At 48.1% G+C, this 21,773-nt stretch overlaps 1 protein-coding gene across 15 annotated transcripts in view; it reads right to left on the reverse strand.

Moving 5' to 3' along the window:
- RAPGEF6 (Rap guanine nucleotide exchange factor 6) overlaps positions 1-21,773 on the reverse strand; it is a 106,322-nt gene that overhangs the window by 46,971 nt on the left and 37,578 nt on the right. The window contains exon 1 of one of the 15 annotated variants that reach the window (XM_046900487.1): positions 17,696-17,835. The exons of 12 other annotated variants lie outside the window; for them this stretch is intronic. Coding sequence is in view for 1 of the 3 variants with exons in the window: in XM_040647258.2 (XP_040503192.1) it covers positions 9,938-9,991 (54 nt within the window). In the remaining 2 variants the exon portion in view is untranslated. Of the gene's footprint in view, positions 1-2,846; positions 3,107-9,937; positions 10,952-17,695; positions 17,836-21,773 lie in introns of those variants that run through there. 2 more of the 15 variants (XM_040647258.2, XM_046900488.1) reach the window with 2 other exon arrangements.

Genomic DNA, 21,773 nt, shown 5'->3' on the forward strand with positions numbered 1-21,773 from the left:
TTTATTTGAGACAAGTGACCTTTAAAGTGCTGCTTGCCACTCTACTCAATCTCCCAAAATAAATCACAGCTTCTGTCTTTTGTGTGTCATTTTTATTACCCAAAGCAATTTTCTTCCCTTCAGAACTCACTAAGCAGCCCTGCGAGCAGCGGATGTTTTTGCAGCAGCGGACGCGGGGTGGACTCATGGATGTGGTAATGATGCTGCTGAAAGAGCTTTGGAATTGCCTGAGCTACTGCTGAAAAGCATTCACCGATTCAGCCGTGGTTTTTATATGGGAGAAACTTAAGACACTTGTTCCAAATGCAGCAGCATCTTGGAAGATTATGTGTTAAGGAAACAAGGCCAGAGCAGCAACATCCACTTATATTCACACTGGGATCTTTCAGAAACAGTGCAAAAAAAACAAAAAACAAAAAACAAAACAAAAAAAAAAATCAAAGAAAAGCCTTATATATCCAGTTATCTGTTCCAGAATTGTTCATCTCCTAATTAACCACTCCGAATGTGCACTGCATTTCAATCAATTATTTTATTTATTGTAAACAGAATTAAGGAGCAGCATGCAGCACACTGAGTGCAACTGCGAGCAGCGGTTTGGTGTGCTGGTGCTCCATGGAGCAGCTCTGCTCTTCCCTCATTGAACCAGGTATACTCCAAAGGAGATACATTTATTTTTTATGAAGGCAAATGAAGACATCTTGATCTTACATAGAATTACGAACTTCCTCAAACTCACTGCACGACAAGAGCAGAGCAGCGATGTGATTCCTCCCAGACACTGCTGAGGTTTCCATCCAAGAGCCAACACACTTGCCCAGCCAGTCTAGAGATGCGTGCTGTGGCTAGAAATGGAGAACTTACCTCACACAACACGGAATCACGCCTACACACCACAACCAGACACCAAAAAATTAGAGAAAATTGCAGATTCCTTCCTGCACAGCAGGCAGCACCCAGCAAAGACTCATCGCTTGTGTTTTCAGAATGAGACATTCACAGGGTTACATTCACTGCTACTGAAACTCTTAGGAAGAAGTGTTGGTGCTTCCTTTCCCCAGCCAAAAATACTGACTTCTCCCCCAAAGCTGGCAGCTGTTGGCTGAAGACGAGACGACAGCATGGACAGATAACCCAGCAGGAGAAGCACCATGTTCAATAATCATGGCTGCCTTGGGTTCCATGACAACTTTCTACACAACCAATGACCCAAAGCGTTCTGTGCATCACAGAGAGTGGGTATTTGTGGTCTTAGCATTAAAACAACCCATTTTCCTCTCATCTAGAGGTTTAGACACTCCGTGCCATGGCTAGGTGTAGGAACTGGGACTTCTATCTGAATTATTCATCTAGCCATATGTACCATTCTGCTAAATAGCTAACACAGCAAGCATTTGTCAGCACGGGAGGGAGAAGAGCCACTAAAACCATTGTAGAAACACTCTGTAAAAATCCCTGAACTATTTTGTAAAGATTGTTTCTGTCCATAACTGTCCCTTATGAGGCAGAGACGCTCCGTAGAGCAGCAGCAGCGGTTTGGCACCACGCACCCAAGGCATGCGTCCTTCTCTACCACTTTCTAGTCCAAGCTTATTGACAGAAAGGCTGAATCCCACAGCATCCTCCTAAAAACATACCAGTCTTCCTGCTGCTCTCCATCCCCTAGCAGAAATGTTGAGCTTCCCATGTCCATTGGGTGAGGAGTGAACCAACCAGCTGCACACTCTCATCATCATAACCGACCCAAATTTGCAAAGGTCAGTCCTTTTCCCCCACAGCCATCACTGCTTTGCAGACTGAGTTTTACACATACAAATTTCCACCCCATTTTCCTGCTACGTGGTGCAGTACTGCATCACATTTGGCAACATCATATTTTCCAGACGTCCAGACTGAGGTGTCTGATGGGCAACAATGCAAAGACAGCAAAACCCGCCACATTAGTGGGATGTGTGTGTCTGAGCAGGGATTCTCGATTAACACTCGTTTTCTAAATTAGTCTATATAATTAATTTAGTTTTGCATCAATAGATCCATACCTCTGATGACGCAGGCCATACAAAAAGTGATGTGCCAACCTTCCCCATGACATACGGTGTTCCACAAGGGAGCAGACCATTCCTACAGCCCCAAGCAGAGCACGTCTGCAGTGACATTCCCTTCTGATATAAACACCACTGACTCTCAGCAGAGAAGTCACAGAACACTTGCAAATTAAATTAAAGGCTAATTTTGGTATGGCAGATTTTTAAGACTGCACACGTCCTGTGCAGCATTATGGGATCTTCTTACATGCTGATCACCAATCTACTCTTGAGAAGCACACTCACAATGAGCTTTACCCTGAGGATAAACTTCTCCTGCTGTGCTTCTCGGGAATGCCTAAAAATGAAGGCTATAGAAAAGTCATTGCAGAATTTACAGCACTGAAGTCATGAGTTCCTAGAGGGCAGAAGCTAACACAGGAGGGATAAAGTGAGAATTTAGTCTCTGCATTCCCTGTTCTTTGCAGGGAAAGGACTGAGGCATCTCTCTGGGCACAGGGATCCATGCTCTCCGTGCTGCATTTCCTATGGGACAGAATTTGCTGGTACCTGTCCTGCTGAGAAGCCACGTCAGTGACTCTGCAAGTTTAGAGAATAGGTATCAGCATTTCCTTAAACAGTTTGGATAACCTTAGAGCAGAGGTTGGAAGGGCATTTACAACACGAATTAGCAACATAAATTAACACAGAGGACACGAGACCCACGCACTGACTGACAGTACCTGCAAAAGAAGCCTGACCCTGGTTTGTGGAACACACACAGAGTCACTCTGCAACGAGGATAACAACCAAAGGACTCACCACCAGAATCGGGGCTACTGAAGAAGCACAGCCTGTGCAAGTCCCCTGGCAGACAGCATCCACCAAAAGTGGGAATTAAAGGAAGAAAAATGAACCATAAGGAAATCAAAGCTCCCCGCTGCCCTTCGCTCCTCGGAGCAGAGCGTGCCACCAGATTTCCGAGCTCCCCGCGGGGATGTTCGCTGCAGATCGATGTCTGCAGGACACAGGAGAAGCACCACCGGCCCCAGACGCAGGAACACTCTGTCCTTCCACAGCCTGCGTAAGCAAGTTTTGTCCTTGCTTTTACAGACTGCCGGTAACTTCACACCTTATCTGCTTTTTCTGAAGTTCCCTGAAACGTTGCCAGCGTGAGCAATGTCCAGAAACAACACGGGGCTGACATCCCCGAACAGAGCGGGGGACAGCACACAGCCCTCGCGCCCACCGGCTGCGTGCCACCTCAATCCCACGGAAAGCAAAATAATGGATGTGTGCCCTATCACGTGGGATTTTTCACTGAGGACTTTTCACTGTTTTAAGCTGAAACCCATTAACACGCTCTGAGGGGTGCAGGAAGTTCAGCCCATTACAACGTGGGAATTCAGGAAGGCTCCAAATGCCTGTTGTCCATTGATGCCCTTGATACGAGCTCTTCCACAGAGCTGCCATTGGGATGAACTAGCTCTGCCCACATTTCTGCATTTCCATTCCTATTTGTACTTCCAGCCTCCAGATCCCCATCACCGCAGCAGCCTGCAGGGCAGCCTTCCTCTCCCCTGGAAACAACCTGTGCCAAGGAAGCTGGGAGCAGCGCTCCTGCACTGTGCAGAGCTGGGACAGAAGTAAGGATGTGCCTTCAGCCTTCCAGCAGTTGCAGTACACCTCTGACATCTTTCCTATGAGCCAAACCATTACTGCTTCACTCAGCCTCAGCTTGAGCAAACCCTGCTTTCTACATTTTATTTGCCACTGGAGTTCTCTAAAGTTATTTTTCAGTATTTCATTAGCCCTTTTCTCCAAGTATTTATTATCAATTAACTCCGCTTTACACCTATTTCTTGCACACAAGCCACAGTTCTGCTCCAAATTAGAGATGTAAGTATAAGATACATACAGAGCTGTGCTAATGGGAGAGGAGAAAGCTGCTCCTCCGAGGGCAAAATGAGCCCAGCTCAATTATGTATGCTGACATCAGTCATCAACTGACTTAATGCAAACAAAACCACTTCCTGCTCACCACAGATATTCCACACGGGGCACAAAAGATTTCTTCAGATTTTTCAAGAGCAGCAATGATTTATGATGATGTTTATTTTGACTCCACGAAGGCAATGCCCGGCCCTGGAGCTGAATCCCCAAAGCATGCAGCTCACAGCTCAGCTCAGGGCTGACGGTCACCTCCTGACGGATCAAATATTGGCCCAATGGGTTCAGCTCAAATCCTGCAGCCTCCAATAACATCGTGCACAGAAACAAGGTACCAAACCTCTCTGGTAGTTCTCCTTTCTGAAATGTACAAAGGAGGCACTTGCTGGCAATTTTATTTCGGACCTTACTTCAGCTCATGAGCTGCAGTGTGTACTGAGTCTCAAAGAAACAGGGACCAAGCCCACTGCATGCCAGACAGCCTTACAGTGCCTTGAAACCTGCCCTTCTAGCCTTCCTGCAATAACCTCAGGCTTACAAAAGAAAGTAGGAAAACAAAAGCAAAAAGAAACACACAAATATGCGAAATCCCTCGAGGCTGCTCTGTGCCCATAGCAGCTGAGCTCCTGGTCCTCATGGCTCATCCCAAGCAGGGAAACATCCTCAGAAGTATGACATCTCCTTAGTTACCACAGGGTGACATGAGGACAGAATTTCAAATGGAATTCTGGTGTTGCCTTAAACCACATACGTAATGCAATTTTAATTTGGTTTTCATATGTTTGAATTATAGATTACCACTATGCTTTAACTCACGATAATGCTCAGCATCTGACACACAAACGTCTCCGTTTCGGAGATAAGGGCGGACTTTGGCTGAGAAGACCTTTGGTATGGAAACGGAGAGTGCTGCTGAAGCTCTGTAATTCCGGGAACACCACCCAACGTGTGAACAGAAATCGCTTTTGTTTCGTTGGGTTTTGTTTGTTTGTTTTGTGATGTTTTATTTTTCTTACCCCTGATTAATACAGATCAGCTCTGTTTCGTTCTATTCGCTATATAACGTTTTAAAATACCAAGAACTGTGTTTTCTTATTATGAAAGTGTTACAGTAACAATGCTCAAGAGGTCTTATTTTTAGTGCCCAAGTTCAAATCTTGCCATTTGTCCTCACCACTGAAAAACCAAGATACTGCAAGACCAGAAGGAGCCTGGGCTAAACAGCTATGGCAGCAGGCAAGTAGTGATGACAGCTCTGAATGCTCCGAATCCCACATGGAACCCACATTTCAGAGCCATGGGAGCCCTGGCAGCTGAGCAGGAGGCAGCTCTCATCCACGGACATGCAAAATTCCAGATTTACACTGAGCTTCATCTCGGCTGCATAATTTATAAGCTCTTACATCCACTGGTAGGTGAAGCATCGTGGTGATGGCACTTCCAGCCCCAGGGGGACAGCGAGCGCCGGGCAGCCCCAGGAGGCAGCGCCGGGGCCACGAGTGCCCCACAGCTGTGCCAGTCTGGCACGGTGATGCATCAGCTGTGGGCTGGCTGCCTTGTGCACGAGGCCCTCAGCCCTACGGAGAACAAAGCAGCACCATTCCTCCACCTGCATCTTGTCTGCATTCATCCAGGAACGTGGCTGTGGAAGCGAGAGGAGCAGAACAGGGTGGTCCTGAGGCAGCTCGCTGCTGCAGGCAGAACTGTAACAAAGCAGCTTTAAACCAAACAAAGCCCAGGAGGAAATAAATGAAAAGCTAGATGTTTATTTGCATATTAAGAGCCAATTTCCGATAAAAACAATCCTTCAGGAAAAGGCTTTCTGTTGAAAGTAGTAAGATGTGAGCTTGCATTAACGTCAACTTATTGTACACTGGAGTATAAGAAAATTCAGGCTTTCTGGAGTAAATGCCAAAGTGCTCGTATTAAGATTTTTTCATCTTTATAAATTAACAAGCAAAAAGTGCGTGAAAAAGGAGTTTTGCTTGAAATATCAAGCAAGAAAGCAATCCTCCTGTTGGAGGGCATGGAGATGGGAGAGGTGAGGAAACATGGAAAAGCATTATGTTGAGGAGCTGGCCAAAACTGCAAGAAGTGAAACCACAGGGCTGAATCACACAAAGCAAGTGACTGGGAAGTCAGAGGAACAGCACACGAACCCACAGGGCAGCCCCAGGCTGTGTGTGCCCACACACAAGAGCCTGGCAGAGGGGTGATGAGCACCCATGGGTCCCACCTGCACCAGAGCTCAGCACTGGATATAGCTTTGGGCACACAGGAGCTCAGATGGAGAGGAAAGGCCAGGAGGACAAAGATGCTGCTAAAATCTACTGCAAAAAGAAAGTGGAGGGTTACTTGTTCTATTTGCACTGGCAATATTTTAAATTCATGCTACCTGGGCTACTTTTTACACGAGTGCATGAGCAAAGACAAGGATGACAGCTAATCAAATCAAGGACACGCTATCAAAGCTCTGTTTTCTTTCTGATGAGCCGAAAATAATCTTTAATTGCATGAGGGTTTCAGCTCAGGATCTCAAACTGATGCCCTTTGAAATCAGAAGATGATGTTAGCCTGCTTTTATTTATGGATAACTAAAGCTTGCATCACAGCCCTGCCAGACAGCAGCAGAAATGGGAATGGAATGGAAAATGACTTCAAATCTTCTCCTCTACCCCTGCCACAAACTTCTATGGAACGAATGTACCTCTTGTTATTACGCTTAGAATTAATAGATTTTATCTGAGCAGCAGAAAGGGAGAAGAGGACAGAAGCCTGGAAAAAGGAGAAGGCAAGTGTCTGTCTTACAACAGAAGACAACTTTAACGTGCACCTGGGATCTTAAAGGAAGCTGTTTCCTTCCAGGATCAAACAATTTAGAGGCTGAGATGTTAGGTCAAAGATCCTTATTTTCTGTAACGAGCACGTTATCTCCAAAAGCATCCCTTTTTAATTACCCTCTATAGATACGTTGTCCAATCACTGTTTCCCCATCAGGCCCTCCTGCCACACCAACAGGGCAGCTGTGTATGCAATCTGGGCTTGGGAAATTTCAGGCAGTACATAACACTTCTATCAGTGGAGGACCTGACACATCTCAATTGCTAAGATTAGCATTAAAGAGTTCTGACTTCACAATGTTTACGAGTCTCATACCAGAAAGTGCAGCGCAGACACTAGAAGATACAGTCAGAATTATCAAAGACAATCCAAGTCTTGCTGAGATGTATTTGAAACCATTACTTTGTTTGCATTCAAATACTGTGCATCACAGGAAACCCACTTGGTGTGAGCTGTGTGCCTGATGTCCTTGTGAGCACAGCCTGGCCGGCCCACACCTCTGCCCCCGTTGCTGCTGGCCTGATCCTGCAGGCAGGGCTCGCACACCAGGCTGCGGGTGCACTGCAGAAACTCACCCTTGACGTTTTTCTCTCAATTTGTCCTCCTTTTAGCAGCCTTTAATGCAGGAAAACATACCGCACTGATTATTTTACAGCTGTCTGCTCTGTCCCCTTTACTTTGGGAAGCCAAAAGGAACAGACCCACTCCACGGGGAGACGAGGGGCACGGACCCCTCCACATCCACAGCTCCTCCCCTGGAGGCAGCAGCTCCCAGCGCTCCCCAAGGCAGCTCCCATGTCACCACACAGCCACGAAGACCCACCGCTGTGCCCTCCTTTACATGCCCTCACATCAGCTCACCTTCCTGCTTAGTCACAAGAAATGTGACTTCATTCTGCTCTGATTTAATAGATGCAATGTTACCCTGCCACATTCTGAACAGCTCTAATGAGTCAACCGTCCATTTTCAGGCTGTTGTCCTACATCACACTTTAATAGCATCTAATTTAAAAATCTGGGACAGATATCCACAGAAGTCTACGGAACTTTGGGCTTAGTCACTGAGAAAGCAAAGATGAGATGTTTGCTGTTCTGCAGCCAGAAGCGGCTCCAGCTACAGAGCACGGCTGTAAAACACCTGACATTTGCAAGTTAAAGTTATGAACTTGCATATCTAAAATTCTCAGGTCAGTTATTTCATTGTAATATGTACTATGATAAAACATCCATCACAGCGAAAACACGGTATGAAGTTCAGAAAAGGGAATGAGATCAGATGGCACACAGACAACCGCTGTGGTCAGTCCTACTTTCCAGAGCTGCAGAGCTCCAGGAACAGATGAGTTTCCAAAGCTCTGGGGGCTGCAGGGACCTAAAGGAGCTCTGGGGGGCTCTGCAGGAGGGGGAACAGCTGCTTTTCCTGGGTTGGTTTCAAAGACAACAAATTATCCGAGGACTGATACACAAAAGCAGCTACTAGCTTGCAGCAACTGTTTAAAAGAAAGAAAACAACAACAACAACAAAAGAAAGGAAAAAAAACCCATCACACTGCCCAACATCTTACAGCATTTCATTTATGAACTGCAAACGAGTGAATAAATGGCAGCAATGTGCTGGGTGCCATCCCCAGCGCTGACACAGGGGGCCACAAGTCCTTGCAATCATTTTTCCCCCTGCAAAGCACAGGGCTTTCTCATTTGTTGGTTTCTCACTCGGGCCCAAACTCTCCTGAAAGAGCCATCCCAGCAGAAGCCCAAACGTGACTAAGCATTGCCATTTTGTAAGCAGCATCACACCTTCAGGGCTTCTTTGCAAGGGCGGTGCGGGCGAGCAGAGCAAACCCTGCACACTGCCTGTCTGCAGATAAGGAACAGACAAAGTAATGGAATCTGCACATGCACTGCAGACACCGTGGGGTGCCCGAGGATGACCAGGGGGCCCACAGTCAGAGCCACATGTTCCAGCACAGGAGTTCTGAGCGCCCACTGCTTTCGCCAATGGCATCAGTAGACTCAGCACGCAGCACTGCTGAGCTGGGCCATAAACACACACCCAATTCCCACCTTAATTCTGGCAACTCTGTGTGGAAACCCTAAATCCCAGCACTGCCCCCTGCACACAGTTCAGCTTCTAGTTCTAAAAAAGGAAAGCCGTCAAGCCCACCCAGCTGGGTTTCCCTGCAGTGTGTCTGCACACTGCTATGCTATGTCACCTGGTCCCTAAAACTTCTTGGAACCAACTACAGAGCGTATTTCTTGCTCAGAAGCCAATACCACACCTCCTGATCCCAAGAGCAGAGGGATTTCACCCGCTGCCCTCTGCCACTGCTGGCTGTGACACACGGGGAGCCTGCACAGTCCTCACCCCTGCGTGGCAGAAGCTCAGAGGCAAACAGAACTGTAAGAGGTTACAAGACATGTGTGCCTGGCCTCAGGTTTGTAGGGCAATTCCTGCGTCTCGGGTGCTGGTACTGCTCGCAGCCTCACTCCAACACGGGGAACTCCTGCAAACCAACCTGCAGTCTGACAAACAGTGCATCTTTTATATTTCTTTACAGGCTTTTATCTCGGTCGGTTGGGCTGCTCGAACATTCGAGATCTCATTACCTTCTTCAGAAGAAACACCCTTCCCTCCCCAGCTCTACACAAACACGGCATCTTCAAACAGACTAAATAGTGCCTCTTGAAGCTAATTGTAATTTCATAGTTCAGCTAAATAATTAACCAGTTCCACAACGCTGCACAAAGGAAGCAAGCAGTGCAGCCTCATACTGCCCCAGTGCCAGAGCATCCGTGGGCTCAGACATCGATATGTTCAAGTTAGCAGTATATACAGGCAGCCATAAAAACGTTATACTTCCATTATGCTTGCTCCATATATTGACAGGATAAAAAGCAAGCTTTAAACATTTCCTAAGAAAATGACGTTTTTATGCTTCCTGTCCATTTGCAGGCTATTAGAACACACGAAACAATTTCAATATCTCAAGGTCCTCCCTTCCCACTCAGACAGGACTCCAGCAGAGGAGCCCCGCGCAGAGCCCACAGCTCCGAGATGCAGCACCCCGTCAGCCCCATGCACTGCAGCCCACAGAAAGCATCACACACACAGTCCTACTTACTTTGGAGGCCCACGGCTGCAGGCAGTTGGCGTAGCAGCGAACAAGAAAAGCCATTTCTTAGGCTGAGAAAAAAAAGTTTCCTTTCTCAAATAAAAGCCACAGGGAAAAAAAAAAAACAGCGAGTAAAATCCTCTCTGGATTGCTGTGAAAAGTCATAAACCAAAGCAGCAAATATAGATGTATGCAACTTCTCGGGCTTGAATTTCACACCGAACTCGATTACAGCTCTCCCGTACCGGAGCAGTTTGCAGCGTTGCAGTGAGTTAGCAGCAGCAATTCCTATTAAAATGTTCCGGTTTTAATAAGCACATCGATTCAAGTCAAAATGTTTCCTAGCTCTTCCAATACAAATATCCAAGGGTGCCCCCAGGCAAGAGGCATGCACCTGAAAAGTGCTGCTAAGATGGAATTAATTCTGAAATGGATTCGAATTGCACGTTACAGCTACAATACATTAAAAGGTGAGATAAGAATTCTTCCAATTCCGTTTTTCTCTCCACTAAAATGCATTTACGGTGGCTTATCTTCAGGTCCACTTTTCGGGAACTTCACATTCCTATCGTAGATGAAATTCTGCACAGGTTCTTCAGCATCCCAGGCAATTCAGGAATCCCACACCCTGGATATTAAAGTTTCTTCTTTATACTCTTGTCCATCTTGTAACTGCAAAAATTGAATTAGTCTCCGCACTGTAGCTCCAGGATATGTGCTCTAACAGGTTTGCACTGTGGAATGCATTAGAAGCCTCTGCAATACAAACCCTTTTCTCTTTTGCCCCCCCCCCACCCCTCTTTTTTTTTATGCAGTTTACAACTCTGCAGCGTTGCTCAGTATTCTAATGCATCGGTCAGACACAGTCCATCCACGCCTAGCTTTTCCAATTAAAACATTTCTGTAATGCACAACCGAACCGTACGTCCATGGCTACAGCGAGCTGCCTGCTGGAGCCCCAATTCCTACTATCTTTGCTTGCTTCTCAGCAGCTCCCTCAGGAGAAGCTCCCATCGATTGGATGCTCCGCAGCAAGATGAAATATCTAATAAGGAGGAAAGAGAGTGGGAGGGGAACCGAGCTAAAAGGATGACATCACCTGTATAGAAAGCCTTTAGAAACTGCATTAGATCAATTGGCTACTGTATCTGCAGATGCAGCCAGCAGAGCATCTTTATTGACCTAATATAAACACACGGATGGGCACAGCACCCGCTCAGCACTGCATTCGGTTCACACACTGCTGCATGTGCTGCAGCCCTGAGCTTTTTTCTTCCTAAATAATTTTAAGGAATCCAAAGCTCATTTCTCCATTAACGCCTTTCAGTGGCATTAAGGTGAATCCTCTCTCATCTCTGCGTCCACATTTAGAAGGAAGGAAAGGTAAAACAATATCTGCAGACACCCGCACGCATGCACAGATTTACCCGTCATCAAATAGGCAATGCAATAATTTCTGCTTTGATGTACAGATGCCAGACAAGAATTCCAGCCTTTTTATTCCATCCTCTATTATTCCCCAGGAGATTTTTACTTAGAATGAGAATTCCTTACTGAACAGCAATATTTACAATGCTCAAATTTTTAGTGGTTCTGGCACGTTTTAAGTTGCTGTGCCTTTCCCCTCCAATCAGGCCAATTACGTTCATAACCAGAACTGCCTGAATTCTGCAGTAGTCAATTTGATTTTACAATTCCTTATTGCCACCGAAAGCCGCTGTGCTGGCTGGGCCCTGGGCGGCAGCCTGAGGGATCCCCCACCTCCACAGGGCAGTGAGGGGAGGGAGGGAGGCTCGGAGGATGGGAGCAGGGGGTGCAGCCTCCAGCACTGCCTCTCCCGACCTCTCAGGATCATTTACCTCATCTGCAACAAGGGGCACTCACTGTCTCCGCTTTCTTCTCCTCGGAAAGCATCTTCATTGCTGCATCATATATTCTCTGTTTGCATCAGACTCGAGGTTAGTTCTCCAGACCTGCAGGCAGACCACACGGCTGCACCTTCCCCACAGAACAGCAGCTTCAGAGAGTGGCCTGGGGGCAGCCGGGGCCCAAATGCCCCTTCCTGCTTCTGTTCGCTTGCTCGGGAACACCAAACCGGGCAGCCTGGAGCAACGCACGGTGGGCTGTGCACCAGGGGCTGCACGGAGGATCCTCACACTGCAGTGGCCAAGGGGCACCCACCGGCCACCCACCCCAGCACTGAGTGCCCCAGGCACCGGAGCAGAGTTGGGCCGTGCCCACCAGAGACCCCGAGCACCTCCCAGTGCCCTGAGGGACACAACTGGCACGGAAACCTGGGTTTATTCCAGCACTGCTCAACAATGGGAACAGAAATGGATGCATCCAGGCTAATGAGCGGGTTTATTTGTATTTAAACACAGAGTAAAAGCTGAACTTCGGTCCCGCTCCTGCAAAACTCGCAAAGCCAACATCCGCTTTTAAAAGCTGAAAGATTTTTAGATAACTCCTTTGGACTTCTGAGAAGCATTCCATCAGCTACATAATAGCTGGTTCCCGTGCTGCTCCTTCAATACCAAACAATAGCCCTGATGCCAGCTTCATCTCGCATGCAACGGCACCGCATCTCTCCTAAGAGCTCACAACGTTTAGAAAGCCTCCTGTTCCCCCCGCTATAAAGTCCAACTGACACATTTTCAGCAGCACCCAACGTCTGAACGCCCTCACGCCGTGTTACCTGCACCATTACAGTTATCACCATCACAGTTTCTATCAAGGAAAAAGCAAAAGCACAAAAGAGCCAAGCGAGCAGCAGCCAGAGGAAACCTCTCCCCGCCTGCATGCACAGCGATAGCGCGCAGCCCCCCCGGCCGAGCGGGCAGACACTCATCTCCCAGCCATGCTTCCAACCCGCCGCATTGTGCACGAAATCCAATCCGCTACAGATTTTGGCGAGGATGCCATATTTTACAACTACTGTAAACACCGGCTCAATAACGGGAACGAAATTCCATTTCCTTCTAGTTTTGCCTTTCAGCGAGGATGACATCATCCCGGCGAGCTGCGGCTGCGTCCCGGGGCTGCGCCAGCGCCGCGCGGGGAGAGCCTGACCCAGATCCAGGCGGGGGCCGGGGGCTTCCCCCCTCCCCCCGGAATAGCTGCAGCTCCGGCAGCCCATATACCTGTGCTGCTGAGTGACACCCTGCCAGCCCAGAGGGGAGGGAACGCAGCCCGCTCTGCAGTGATTGCAGCCAAATTGCTGCTGAAGAACAGGCAGAGCCGACGCAGCAAGCTGCCCCTCTCCTTGTGACCGCATTCCAAGTTCTCAGAGAACCTTCAGGAAAAACAAACCTTCGGTACACCATCTCTGAATTTAAAAAGGTCTTTGTTTCTCAACGCTGATTTATTTTCACACTTGAAGTCTCGCTCCATATGGTTCTGTGCACCACATTTCCTTTATCCTCCCGACCGTTAAATAAATCTGCATGTCCCAGTTGTCTAACAGGAGCAAGTCACTGAAAACCAGGATGCTTTCAGAAGGACAGGAAGACCCTCCTGAATTTAAACACACATTCACTCGAACAGGACTAAAGTCCCCTGGTGTTTAAAGGCACCACAAACCCAAGTTCCACCAAACCAGAGGCGCTGGGGGCTGGCAGGGGGCCCCAAGCAGCATTTCTCCTGCTCCATCACAGAGCCCTGTGCCACACCTGCAGCCAGGTGAGCGCCAAGCTGAGCCCTGTCATGCCGAGGCCAGGCTGTGCACGCTGGCCACTGGCCCTTGGCCCTCCCAGCAAGGCTGCTGCGTGCTGTCCCCACTCATCCCCACCGCAGATACCCTCGGGCTCCCCCTCTTCAATGTGAGGACAGCAGCAGCCTGCATGCCCCCAGAAGGGCCAAGATACTTGGGAAGCAATCCCTCACTTCACACTCTTAAGATGTTTGGGGCTAAAATAATTCCTTTTGATGTGGTTTTTCTAAGTGGGAATTGCCAAACAGAGCAGCATAACGCAGATGTATCTTATGTGTTAGCAGCACCTGCATCAAGAGGTTTGTCCAATACATGTGAGCACTTGAAAGCCCTGTGCAGAGCAGGCGATGCTGAGCAGCAGAGTGCCAGCAGCAGCCCCACAGCTCAGTGTCACTGGCACACATCTCTGATTCCTCCTCCCCACCATTTCACTCGGGCATCTTAAATACATCACGGCGCTGTGTGCCAGCGTTAGCCCCTCAACAGGGAATTCCCGTTCAAATGGAAGAAATACAAAAGGAAAGAAAGCATCTCTCCACCCTGCTCCTGACCAATTCACACAAATGGAGGCAGCGAGGGCAGTGCTGTGAGCTCTGTTCCTCCTTCAGGGTGACATTACGTGCTGCAGCTGCTTCCCTCCGCACATCGCTCTCCGCAGCAGCACTTTGGAGCACAGCGTAGAAAAATCCTGCTGCAAGATCTGTAGGATTCGTAAGTGGTATGAAAATGTGATCCATCCTAGGGGAGGGAGAGCAGGGAAGGAGAGGAGAGGGAGGGAGCTGGGGGGAGGCTGTCATCGTAACCGAAGTGATGTAAGCTTCTAAATATAGAGCCAGTAATACAGAAGGAACAATAAAAAGGCACCATGGATTCAATTTCCCCACCGCTGCCGTGCTGCCCCAGCCATCCTTTTCCAGCTGTTGTGTTAAGCAAGGAAAGGTCATCTGCCATTCGCAGCAATTCAGATTTATACGTTTTATAATACTTTCTTAAATACGCTTACAAATGACAGCTCTCCCCTGCAGACCCCCCTTCCTGCAGCCCCGAGCAGCACGGCTCCATGCTGGCACACAGGGAAGGGGAAACCCTCTCCCCACAAGTCAAATTAAAAGTTCACCGCCGCAGCCCAGAGGCAATTCAGATCACACCCCTTTCCTTCCTGACACCTCATTTCGGCAGCAGGCGGGGAGCTGCAGGCACACAGAGATCCCTGCTGGCGATGCTGAGTGGACACCACGCCAACAGGGCGCTCTGTGGGGCCAAACCCACCCAGAGATACCAAAAGCACGAGAATTTCCCAAGCCCTTTTACAGTTTTGCTCATTCAAACATCCCCTTGACCTGGTGTCAGAGCCCAAACCCAGCGCTGACCTCAGTGTGATTTCCCAGCTGTCACCAACCAGGCAGCCACAGCGTCAGGGCTGAAGCCGAAAACCCCACTGACACACATATATTCATTTTCATCCTCAACATTGTCAGGATTGAAGCTGATATGAAATCAAACACAAAACACCATTTTTTCCTCCCACAACTGAAGTCAGCACATGCAGGAGAAGGCTGCCTTCAGCACAGGTGCCAGCACCACCCCAACCCAAAGGAAATACCCTTCTGATGAAATGACCTTGAGAACAACGCATTAACTCCACAGATGAGGTTATCATCGTTAAAATGGCACTTCCAATACATTTTTTTTTTTGTCATTTTTCTGGAGGTTGAACACCAAGCTGAAGGCCTGAAAGCAGAAGAGGGCAGGAAGGACCTGCCTGCTCCCACCACAGGCAGAGAAACGTGGATGTGTCCGTCTATGCGAGGCTGAGTTTAGACAGCCAGCTTTCATTTCTCAGCAGGCAGGGCAGCAGCCTGCAGCCACGCAGTGCGAGTGCCACCTCAGGTGCTGAGCAGCCGTGCCAGGAGGCAGCACTGCCTCTCCCCATGCAGCATGCAGGCAGTGTTGCTGGGGCTGCAGGGAACCCCCATGCTGTACCCAGCACCTAAAACCTGCCGTGCTGGGGAGCACAGCACAGACCCCTCCCCAGTAGAAGGGTTTCAAGCAGCAGCAAAATCCCAGTTATTGTCACCGGATCTGTGAAACCCATCACACAACCACACAAGGGCTCAGCACACAGACACACCTACACGCCAGGCTGACAAACAAAGGCACGTTTCATCACAGCTGTCAGACACACTCCAGAGCTCAAACTCACAAAAACAATACGTGTCTGCTGTGGCTGCCCCACCGCAAAGGAAAACTCAGGCGTGAGAACAGAACAGAGCAGTTAGCAACAGCGGGCAGGTCTGACCTGCAAGGACGAGGTACCAACCAGCAATTCAGCTGCACTGATTGCTCCGTTCAGTCAGACTTCATTTCATCAGCTACTTCAAGTATTTCCTCTGTCAAATATTTCCCCATTAATAAAGTTTCTACAGTTCAAATGCAAAAATTACAAGTGCTGTTGTAATAGTCATTAGAAATAGCTTTCAGTTCCATGCCAAAACCAGAGACGTTCTTCTAGCTGTTCTCTCACGGTGGTTTTCATGCCAAGTTCTTCGAGGAACACAGGGCATCCCAGGGCTTGTGCTATGGACTGACATCTTCTGAGGGTGAATTTAACTGGGAATTGTTCTGGATATTCTCAGCTCCCAGCATGGCCCAGAAGTCTTCAGAAGAACAGTGGTGATTTGATGCCCATTTCCATATTCTAAATCATATAAACATTTCAACTTCAATACAAATTTGAAGGTATCACAGCCCAAAACCTTCAACGTGCAGCTCTTCAAGATGAAATACAAGATGACTTTTCACGAGGCTTCTCTCCAAGGTATCATAAGCCCACAAAGGAGCAGAAGGCTGAGCTGGCAGTCAGCAAGGATATCATCAGGCTGCTTACTTCGTTACAGCACTGAACACAAGAGCCCAGGCGGAGGGCAGGAAACAAAGGCCAGGGCCGGGCACACTCCCATCCACCTGCATGCAGGCTGCCAGCCCACTGCCTGCCCCCAGCAGCTTCCACACGAATCCATGCACGTGCCATCTCAAAGCACAGCAGTAATAGAGCAGTATTAACAGAAAAAGCATCTGACTGAACTGCGACTCATACACCAAAGGCTTCCAAGAGCCACAAAAGACTGACAGTGCTTTAACTGGTGCATAGCGCTGCTTTCTACCATCAGCCATCAGAAGCACACAGCTCGGAGCAGTGGGCACAGCACTTGAACACGCTCAATCTATTTTGCTTAAGAGGCTGCTTATAAAGAATTAATATCCTTGGAACTGCCACCCAACCCCTCGGGGTCCATCAGAGCACAGATTAACTCTGCACATGCTACATAAAATATTTTCCAAGGAACTACGTTAATTTCCATGGTGGTGTAAATTTGTCTGTGTGGTGAACGGAGAAGGAGGAACACAATGGATCGCTATGTGCAGAGCACACGGGTCTGCCCTTTTTACTCCTTGTGCGTGCCAATCTGCAAGATATCTAGGTGGGGTTTTTTGTTTGTTTTTTAATAACATGAGAATCAGAGACTCACCGAGTGGCGCGGGTTGGAAGGGCCCTTGCAGACCACTCAGTTTCAAACACCCTACCATGAGCAGCTGAGGAAACTACTGCCTTACTGAGACCTCCTTCCTAAGGAAAACATTAAGGAAAGGTAACTGGGATAGCCACACCTAGAAACAAGCAGGAATCAGTCTTGATGACTGGGAAGTAGCGGTGAAGCTGTTGAGCCAAGTTCTTCGTGCATTCCACAACAGTAACCTATTTTTATCACTTGTAAATGATAAAAATAGAGCTAAGTTTAACAAAATGCCATAAACTTGTCTGGGCTTCACAAGCTAAGCGTCAGTTAGGGAACCATACAGCTCTCCCAACACCACCCACAATACGTATTTTCAGCCTCACTCACCACAGAGCAAACCCGAGCACAGCAGCAAACCCCAATGCCACACAGGGCACAGTCCCAGCAGTTCCCTGTGTGTTTCCCCCACACGAAAGCACGGTGAGGTTCCCCCAAGGACGGGCTGTGCTCAGCGTTATTTTCCCTACCAGCTTTCAATACCTTGAGCAAGCAGCGAGGCGGTCAGCCTGGCAGCCACGCAGGTATCCATCCGTCCTGCAGGAGAGCCACTGCTCCGCCCAGCATGCAGCAAACTGCACTGCTCAGCTCCACGCATCACTGCCAGCAGCCCGACCAGACCCAAGGAAACGCAGGTGCTCACCTAAAATAAACCCTCCAGCGTTTCTGTCTGAGCTAGTTTCATCTCTGCAGCACTCCTCAATGCTGTCCACAACTACACGTGTCATCCTAGAACTGCGCTGATTTCCCTAATGAACTCTGCAGGGAAATTCCCAAATACATGTTTGGCATAATTGTAATCCCTCTCATCATTGATAAATTGGGCTATTCATGTTATATATGTTTAAAAAAAGAAAAAAAGATAATCTAAGAGCATGGGTATTAACAGAAGGACGGTGCTTTTCATACAGATCTGCTTATTTTGTGGGCAGTGCATCAGTCATCACTCTTCAGAAACCTCATCAGACTGGAAAGCACCATTGGTTGAGACAATTACCAGGAAGCATCTGCATGCACAGCACATGAGGATGGGAGTTTTGCAGTGACTGTCACCAGGAGCACTTGACGGTAACAGGGCTGACCATACGAAGCAAGGCGGAATCAAGCTGTGAAACAGAACCCAAGCTGACGTGCTTTTGGGGGATCCCCTGCTTACAGAAGGGGACAAAAGGGCACCCAGCAGTCATGGTGGTGGGGTGAGCTTCACCTGCACCAGAGCCCAGAGGGACAGGACAGTGGCCCTCAATTCCCAGTTGCAGAAAGCTGTTCCTCACCCCTTCCTTGCCACACACCCAGCCACCCAGCTTCACTTAGGGATGTGCCACCACGAAGCCAGAGCAGCACTGAGCCTCCTGGATGGCAGGAACCGAAAACAGCAGTGCCAGCAGCCAGCAGCTCCAGGGTGGCAGAGCCTTAAGGCTCACCGACCTGCTGCAGCCTGTGAGCTGGGCCATGGGCTGCTCCACCCAAACCCAAAGACAAGCTGAAAGAGAGGAAATCCTCATGTTGTAGCAACAGTGCAAGAGGGAACTTGCACGATCCCTGTGCATCTCGTGACCCACGGCGTGTTTTTCTGCTCCTGCTGCTCAGGACACAGCAAGACTGAGGGATTTCAGGGGAACCCAAATTGCCTTCCAAATCTCAGATAACAAAGCTACAATCGTCAAACACATGAAAGCATGGGTATTAAAACACATTAACAAGCAGCAATCTACGTAGAGAACAATCACCCAGCTCCAAAATGGTTCCAGAAGCAATTTCAGCTGCTTGCAGCACAGCCACGGCCCTGCTGGAATTGCTGATGCTCCCAACCAACAGCTGCAGGCTGCTGCTGCACCAGCTTCAGCAGGAGGCATCTGGAGGCAGGCTGCAAGCCGTGGGAGCTGCTTCACATCCACACCAGGTACCACTTCAGCACATTTACCTGGCAGTTAGAAATAGATTACAAAACAGTCTACAGAGTTTAAAAAGGAAAGTATCAGTGATGGAAAAGAACCCAAAGGGTTTGATGTGGTGTATTTAAGATGTAACTTAACCCCCTGCAACATGAGATACCCCCCACTACGTGCAGCCTCCCATGGGATTACAAGAAGCAATGATCACAGAACAAGAAACTTGCCACTCAAGCAGTCCTCGAGTGACAGACTGCTCTGCAGATAAATGCTCCTAACAAGGCTCCTGCAAAACCTGCATGAGACAAGTATCAAGATGCTGCCCTCAAAAGTTACTATTAGAATAAATCTCTTTAACCTCATCATCCTCTTAGAAGAGGGTTTTTTTTAATTAAAAAAGTAAATTTGCACATCTGAGAAAGGGGATTGCTAAGAAAAGTTTAGTAACATTTCCTTATTCTGTTCTACAGTGAAGAAACATTAAAAGAATAAAAACACAGTCATAACTCTGGAAAGCTACGTTACATCTTAAGTGTGCTATTCCTAGAATGCTCTTTATTTCAACCACCAAAAACTGCCAAAATGTGCGTAAGATTTTAAATCTCATTAGAATCAAAAACATGTAAGTAAGTTCACAGACCTGAGGGTCACATTGCAATTTTGTGTTTCAGTGTTAAACTCCATTTGGATTTGTTCACTGCAAGAAATACAAATGCAAAATTTACTCTATTTCAAGTTTATCTTCACAATTACAAACTATTGAACCTTTTGCTTTCCGAATCTTTATGAAACCAGCAGTGTAACTTCTGTACAGCCCCAGAACTGCATCAAACACTGCTTCCCCAAACCATTAACTGAAGAAAGAACCCGGCTGCAGTTCCATCCATAGCTGCTGTATGCTCACAACAGTTCAGAACAGAGCTGAGCAAAGATGACCAGAATTACCTTTCTCCTTTTGTAATAAAAAATGCAGTTGCATTATTTATTGGCTTGAAAGCTAGACTAAGAACCAGGAATGACTGAATATTCATCGTGGCTGTGCCAGTGCCCTGCTGCCTGACCCTGGTTCCTGTCTGCATTCTTATCTGCGCTGCAGACAGACATATGCACAGAGAGTGCCCATCTCCATGAAGATAGACAACCACAGTAACGAATCACATCTGAAGCAGAAGAACAGGCATAATTAACACCAGCGGCACATTTTGCTCTGATTCATTAAGCCTGACGAGAGCCTTCTCCAGCCTCACTTCCCCACCACCACCCAGGCCATCACCCAGGGTGACAGACACAATGCTGATGCTCCTCCAGAGACAAAAGCAAACAGGGCAAGTGTGAGGAGATCCCACATGTCTGTGGCATTGGGCTTTGCCACAGCCACCCCTCCCCTCCCCACCTTGAGCAGCACTGCTATTTCATGTCCTGGGACAAGCACTGGGTAGGTCTCCCCAAGCACCCGTCTGTCCCCAGGATGCTGCTGGCTGGCTGTGCTGCGAGTGGAAAGCCCCAGCACCAGCAGAGCCCTGGCACAGCTCCTGGAAGCTGTGAGCACAAGGCAGCCCTTGCTGTTCCACCTGCTAGCGAGCAGCTCTGCTATCACCTGCACACATACTGTGAGAACACATTCATGCCATCGTACACTTTGAAGACAGAAACAGACACCAACTTCTAACACCGAGTTGTGCTTCAAGCAGAAGAGAAGCAAAAATGAAGATACCAATAATGATTTTGAATGTGAGTGATCCTGACGACAGACAGTTAAATGAAGTACTAGAGTTCTTTCACTTAAGTAAGAGGCATAAGAGAAAGAGCTTCAAATCTGGGAATCATAACTGAAAGTATTACTTATAGAATCTGCACACAACTGTTTATCTCATGGCCAACCTCAGGGACTTCCATGGAACTTTCAGCAGAGCAGGCAGGGAGCTCCACACAAAGAGCAGATGCATGCTCATATCACCACCTAATGGGTAATGCTTCACAAAAACAAGGATTCACCTTCACCATAAATATTAATCGTACTATATTTAATGCTCAGAGATTTACATTTCAAGGAGTCAATGGAAATTGCATGGATTAATTCCCCTTAAATAGAGGATTTCTTGTGTTTGCTTTTAATTGTCAAAGGAAAAGTCCTGAGCTGGGATAAAGCAACACCAAGTGCCAACACCTACAGGATCTGTGTTTTCTTTAGAAGGCAGAAAGCTGCCTGTGCCCAAGAGGTGCTTCCAGACCAAACCACCAGCACACTGAGCACTCAGCCCATCACACCGCTGGAAGGTGGGGAGTCCTGGCACGCTGTGCACAAAGCACCAAGTCTTCCTGCCCAAGCAGGGCTCACAAAAAGTCCGTCAGGCCACATGCAGCATCTGTCACAGAGCATTCAGCAACAGGCTGGAAAGCGAAGTACAATGCTGCATTTATTCATTAGCATTGGGGCCAGAGAGGAAATGTGCTGGCAAGTTTGTAAACAGTTTCCTCGCTCTAGCAGAAACATTGTTTTAAGTTCTTGGCAAATTCATTCAAAACCCCTCCTCCCCATCCTGCCCATTCTCCACTGGGTTGAAGTGCAGGGTTACATTATGATGTTGGTTTTTCAAAACCACTGGTGACCAATGGCCAAGTAGTGCCAGATTTCTCAAGGCAAGAGTTGAAATGATTAAACCGAGGCA

The sequence above is a fragment of the Gallus gallus genome, chromosome 13, assembly GCF_016699485.2.
Source record: "Gallus gallus isolate bGalGal1 chromosome 13, bGalGal1.mat.broiler.GRCg7b, whole genome shotgun sequence".
In the NCBI taxonomy this organism is placed as follows: domain Eukaryota; kingdom Metazoa; phylum Chordata; class Aves; order Galliformes; family Phasianidae; genus Gallus; species Gallus gallus.